The sequence below is a fragment of the Mandrillus leucophaeus genome, unplaced genomic scaffold (genome assembly GCF_000951045.1).
Source record: "Mandrillus leucophaeus isolate KB7577 unplaced genomic scaffold, Mleu.le_1.0 Scaffold921, whole genome shotgun sequence".
Taxonomy (NCBI): domain Eukaryota; kingdom Metazoa; phylum Chordata; class Mammalia; order Primates; family Cercopithecidae; genus Mandrillus; species Mandrillus leucophaeus.
Window position 1 is genome coordinate 660,780 of NW_012110042.1, and position 6,514 is coordinate 667,293.

Below are 6,514 nucleotides of genomic sequence, written 5' to 3' on the forward strand. Positions count from 1 at the left end.
TCAAACAGCCAGGGTTCTAGCTGCAGCTCTGAGACTGACTGGCTGCGTGATGTTAGCTGAGGTGCTTTCCCCTCTCTGGGCCTCACTTTCCTCATCTGTAAAATGAGTAGCCTGGGATACAGGATCTCTAATCCAGTCCTTTCCCTCCCTGGCAGCACATGAATACTGATAGGTGACAAGTAAGAAAGGGCCCTTATTTAAAGGGGATCTGAAATGCTGGGAAGAGGTGTGGGGCTTGGCTGGTCTACCCCTCAGAGACTGCTATGAAGCTGCCCCCTGAGACCTCCAAGGCCCCCTTCACTTATAGCATCTACCTGCTCAAAGGGCCCTTTAGCTGTAGTCATGGCAAGTTGCTGGTTTTCACCAAAAACTGCTCAAAGCTGGTTCTTCCAGGGCTTTTGCTCTTGGGAACCTGAGGGTCTAGAATCTAGACAGATGTCCCTGGGTCAATACTTCTAGTTTTCCTCTTCTCTAATGTTTGCATTAGAGCAGGCCTGAGTTATCTGAGCATGGAAGCGGCTGGGGTCCAAGGCAATGACTTTCTAGCTATTCCATTCCGGGTGGGCTGTCCATGGTGAGCAATACTATAGAAATGATACTTCCACGCCCTCCTCTGGGGGCCCATGTCATCATCCAGAGCCATCCACAGCCCAAACCCCCCTGGAAGACCCTGTAAGGGGCAGCCTGGAATTCTCTGCCCTGTGCCCTCTGTGCCTTTCTGCTGTTCCCCATTTGGGTCCTGGGTGCCCCCCAGCACTCACCTTCCCCGAGGACTGGATGCCCTTAACAACAGCCATCCCCACGATGCTCCAGGCCACGAGAAGGCACAGGGTCATCTTCCAGTTGAGGCCCCCACTCTCCGAGATGGAGTCAGAGATGTCCAAGGCCTCTCGGTACCAGAAGTAGGTAGTGGCTGAGCTCTTTTCACACTCTGCTTCCACCACTGAAATAGCAGCAAAGATCACAGGGCCTCAGTGGCGGGGACTATGGGGTCACTTCCTCTGCTGGACCCCCACTCAGGGCAGTAGTGGGTGAGGGAGCAGCTGAGGGTGCGCAGCTGGGAGGGGCTGTGCTCATTCTGGGTTAGCCAGGATCTGGCAGACCCTGAGGAATCCTAGGCTCCCAGTGGGGTCTGGGAGGCTTCAGGACACACCGGCCTGGCTGATTCCCACCCATGCCTCCCGCTGCCCACGTCTCTCCATGGAAGGGAGGAAACGTGAGGCTGAATTGGCCTAAAGTTCCTTGGGGAAGGTCCTGAGCTGGGAGCTAGAGACCTGGATTCTCATCCCAGATCATTGGTTAGATGAGTGGTGTGAACATGGGAAAGTCGCTTCTGGGCCTCGGTTTCCTCATCTGTGCAGTGGAATAACAGGGTGAGTAATAACAATTAAAGTCACACTTTCCAGAGTTTCACCTACACTCATTATTGTATTCAATCCTGTCAGAAAGAGGCTGGAAAAGAGACCATTCCCACTGGGGAAGGGGAAATGAGGATCAGAGATGTTAAGTGACTTATCCAAGGTGACACAACAAGTCTGAAATTCCAAATGTGTGCGCTAAGCCTGTGAGACCCCTTCCTGGGACAGGGCTGGCTGGCATCCCCAGCTGGGCCCCATACTTGCCTGCCACGCTCCCATTCCTGACGACAGGACATTCACTCCAGGGCAGCGGGTACTGGAAGGACTTGAAGAAATAGAAGATGCTCCACCCGATGATCACGTTATAATACAGCCCCACAAAGAGACAGACCTGGGGACAAGCCCGCTGCGGGGTCACTGAGGCTGCAGGCAACTCCACCCTGCCCCCACGCCCAACCCGAGGCCCAGCACATGGGCAGCGACACAGAACACAGCAGCACAGCCTCAAGGGAGGCAAGGAGGGATGGGGTGTGGGCCGTGGAGGAGCTCCCCTCACGCTCCATTCATCTGGTATTCAGGGAATCCACAAAGGAATTTTTCAGATGTTAAAGTTCTCTCTTTTAAGCAACAAACTCAAAATGTTAATCCTTTCCAGTTTGAAATTCTTCTAAGATACTTGAAGTCCTTTCTCCTCCTCATTTCCTGATGACTCAGGATGGTAATGGCAGAGATGCCCTCCAGGATTGTGAAGGCACGCACAGCTTTGACCCCTACGGTAAACAGATCCAGATTGCTGTGCTTTTAGAGACTCTCTGGGTGTTTCTTGTGGATTCTACTCTCTCGGGCGTGTTAGCAGCCCGCCTCTAGAAAGATGGCTCTTGTCATTTCTTGGAAACACAATAACTAACTTTAGTCGAATTTTATTTAAAATAGGAGTGTATGGACTCTGCCTGAGGGTCCAAGGGGCTTCTTTGAAAGGAATGTTTCTATGGGCAGGGATTTGCTGCATCCACTCTGGACACAGAGTGGTCCCTTCCAGAGCCATGACTGTCTCCTGAGGCAGTGAGACGGGCGTCAGTGTGAGAGCTGAGGGCCACTTGCTTCATCAGTCTCACCTGAGCATGTGTGTGCAGGAGCAGCTGCTCATACAGCAGAACTTTCTGGGAGCACAGACAGAGTGAGACGCCCACTTCCTTTACTTGTGTGATTTCAGTACAAGTGGGAGACCATACACACACTCCTGTGTATCAGCACACAGCCAGCCCCAGCAGAATACATGGCATTGGCCAGTGCAAAGCTGATGGCTGACATGAGAGCAGGGGGCTGCAATAGGCCTTCTCCCAGTCTCTGCCTGAGGCAAGTCTGGGCTGGCCCTACTGCCAGGCCTGGTAGAATCCTTAGTCTCTTCCAGAAGTTCATTCCAGTCTTTATCCCAGGTGTGAGCAGTAAGCATGGGCCCCTATAGGCTTTGCCCTTAAGGGATGCTGTTTCCTCGTCTAGAGCTCTGAGCAGGGTCTCGTCTGTAGCCTTGTGGATGAGCCCGGAGACCTCACAAAGTTCTCCATCCAGGGCCACGGGAGTCTCCCTGTCTCTCACTTTCCAAAGCGTCATCCGCCTTGGGTTGACTTTAAGTTTCCTGTGTGAGTTCTCCAAGTCTGCTCTTTGGCACAGCAAAATGGCAAGGAGACCCAGAGCCCCAGGCCTGCCTTTTCCTGAGCTCCCTACTTGCCTTATTAAAATACTCTTTGACCAAGGAAAGAGGAGGGACCTCCCTCATGGGGAGCTGAGGGACTGGTAAGCAGAGAAGGGCATCTGGGCTAGTCCATATGTCCCCAGAGAACTCTGGCTGAGCTGTCCCAGGCGGCCCCACGTGAATATGTCCCAGCTTTTCCTCCTTAGCACCAGTGGCAAATCTTCCACACTGTTTCAGGCAATGTGGTCGACTTTCAGTTTAGGAAACATGGTGACTGGGGTCTTGGAACCCCAGCTGTGAGTAATTCCCATGTTGAGAATCCCCCTCCCTGCTCTTGTCCTGATGTAGGACTCTGGCCTGGAAACTCGGTGACCTCCTCTCCAATGCCCAGGAGCAGCCCCCTGCCTCCCGCTCAGTGCCTGCCCCAGCCCTTGACTCACTATGCAGCTGGAGAAGCCGATGCCCCCCAGGCGGGGACACACATAGTGCCACACACCAATGCTGCCGCGGCGGATCCTCTGGCCCACGGCCAGCTCTAGGAAGAAGAGGGGGATGCCGATGATGATCAGCAGCACCAGGTAGGGCACCAGGTAAGCACCTGCAGGGAGAGCAGAGGGATGGCAGAGGGGCTCTGGAGCACAGCAGCAGAGTGAGGGAAGGCACTACAGCCATGTCCTCCAGTCTCAGCCACATCTCTGGTCATCCGCAAGTTGTCACCAGTCTCGGTGCTCCTCCGTGAATGTTCTGGCCCTAAGCGTGGCCTACCACACAGCAGCCCACCGGGACCCACCTTCTCCCCCTTGGCTCCCCTGACCTGAAACACTAAGGCAGGAAGTGTATGTATGTCAACTCACAAGGCTAGGTTCAGAAACAGACAGACATTGCACTGCTTCTCCAGAATCCACATGTCAAGTCACAAGCGGCAGACACACTCACCTCATGAGGTGCTCCGTGGACACCTGTTCACACCCCCTGCTGCCCACAGAGAAGCAGCCACAGATGGCATGGGGGCTTACTCGCCCCCAGACGCACAGACACTGGGTGCAGCCTTCCCAGAGTCTGAACCAGACGCTGATGCAGCAGACTGGGCAGCTCCAGGGAAGCAGAGCTTGGAAGCTCTTCAGGGAGAGGGGGGCCTGACCAGCTTTGCCATTAATCTCCAGCTAATTGAGAGGAACGGGAGAGAAATTAGCAGTTCAGAAAAGCGTGGCCAGGAGGATCATAAAGGATAGAATGGGTCTCGCTAAAGATTCCAGATGATAAATTAATCTTGCTGTCCTGTCCTGGGCCTCACTGCAGAAACAATCTCAATTCCAAGTGACAGGGCATTTAGCAGGAGAATTAAAACCATGTCTGGACACAGATGAGTGCACCCCGCTGAGAGCTGTGCCAACAACCTAGTCCTGTTAGCAAGGCCCTGCCTATCTGTCAAACACTGTCAGGCCAGCCCCAGTCACCAGGGCCCTGATGGTCACCCAGCACTCTCTGACTAAGCCTTGCCAGTAGAGAGCCTCCAGAAGCCCCCAGATACACTGCTCTGACCCCATAACATAACATCCCACATATTCACCAACATGTGCCCAATCTGCCAATGAACACTGGCAATCGGGCATCTCCTAGGCACAAATTCTGCCACTTGGCAACAATTAACTATTTACTGCAGGTCCACTCTGTGCCATGCACATGCAGCAGGGGACAGTGGAGTAACAGAAGGCAGAGACACCATCCTAGAACGGTTCACGATCTGCTGGGGAGGCAGGCAGAGTCACATGAGTAATATGAGCACGCATGTGTATACACATCCCCCCCCCCCAAAGACTAGTCACACAGGCCAACCAAGCACATACATGCTGAGGAAGGGGCCAAGGTCCCATGGAGCTAATCAGGAAAACCTTCTGGGGAGGCAACCCACCGAGCTTTATAGGACAGCATCTCACTCACTAGATGCACACATGCACACATACATTCAACTCGTCACTAACAAGCAGTCCCATCATGGTGCTCAAAGAGGAGAGGGCCCAAAGGGCCACATGCTTAGACCCCTGGGTCTGTCTTTAACTCAGTCTCTTGGTCTTGGGTGTGGGGAAATGGAAGAGGAGCTAAGTGATCTGCTGCAGGAGGGCAAAGGGAGACAGCCTCACTGGTTTTGTATTTCGCCCCAGTGTTCTGCGTGGGGCAAGATGTGCAGGGAGGTGAGTTTCAGGGTGTCTGCAAAGTGGGTTGGCACCTACTATGGATGCCTCTTTTTTCTCCCCAAAGAATCAGGGCAAGCCTCCAGGTAACTGCTGCCAAAGAGTGACAGGGGTGGGAGTGCAAAGACAAGGTACTGGCCCCTCACCATCCAGGCTCTGTCCACCTCAGGCAGGCTGCCAGCCCTGAGTTGACTACAGGTCTCTCTACCACTCCAAAGCCTAAACTAACCAGAGCGCTCAGGGGGCCACGGTCAAGATAGGCAGAATCTGTGGTTAATCAGAGGTACTTTTTCATATCAACCTTTGCTGCAATCACTAGAAAATGCAACAGCACCCTCTTCTGCCTTAGAAAATACAACCTGGGGACACAACTGGATTTCCTTTTATGTTTCAACAGCTTTTGGGAGCCTCAAGTTGTTCATCCAAATAGCGGGGAGCACTGTTCAGGATGTTAGGAGATTTATCAGGACAGGGCCAGGATCCAGGATCTCTGAGGCCTTCTGGATCTCTTATCATCTATGCCTCGGTCAGTATTCTAAGCCTCACTTCTGGCAAACCCTGAGGTTATTCCTGGGGTTTAAAAGACCATCTTGGTGGTAAGAGCCAGGTCCTGAAGTCAGACCTCCTGGTTTTAATGACTTACTAGCTGTGCAACTTTGGGAAAATATTTGATCTCTCTGTGCTGCTGTTTTCTCATCTGGTTGAAGAGGATGAAAATGTTACGTATAAAATTGCTGATATTTGACCATTTTTGACTTACAAAAATGGCCATTTCATAAGCTTTGACCCAACACCTATCACACAAGGCTGTTGCAAAGATTGAATGAGTGGCTTACCCATAGTAAGCAATGGTTGAACACTTGCCTTTTTCTCATAAAAATAAACAGAAGGAAAAGCAAACTAGGGAGACGTCAACATTTCGTGGAGCTAAGGAGAGTGTTCCAGAGTTTCTGTCCAGAACTATGCAAAGTTTGATTAGATCGACTATGGCTCAAAAGCACAGACTCAACTCTCAGACCAAACAGTTGTCTTCTTCCTGTGATAATTTGCCTCCTCCTAAAAAATATTTAAGACGACTTGCTATAGACTCCGTGTCAACAAACAAACAAACAAACAAAAACCTGTAAAAGGGCCAGGAGCGGTGGCTCAAGCCTGTAATCCCAGCACTTTGGGAGGCCGAGACGGGCGAATCATGAGGTCAGGAGATCGAGACCATCTGGCTAACCCAGTGAAACCCCGACTCTACTAAAAAATACAAAAAACTAGCCAGG

General features: G+C 52.1%; 1 protein-coding gene across 1 annotated transcript in view; it reads right to left on the reverse strand.

Moving 5' to 3' along the window:
- SLC6A17 (solute carrier family 6 (neutral amino acid transporter), member 17) overlaps positions 1-6,514 on the reverse strand; it is a 48,467-nt gene that overhangs the window by 23,050 nt on the left and 18,903 nt on the right. The window contains exons 3-5 of the mRNA XM_011969962.1: positions 3,492-3,649; positions 1,623-1,749; positions 762-943 (exon numbers count right to left, since the gene is read on the reverse strand). Coding sequence (XP_011825352.1) covers positions 762-943; positions 1,623-1,749; positions 3,492-3,649 — 467 coding nt within the window. The remainder of the gene's footprint in view (positions 1-761; positions 944-1,622; positions 1,750-3,491; positions 3,650-6,514) is intronic.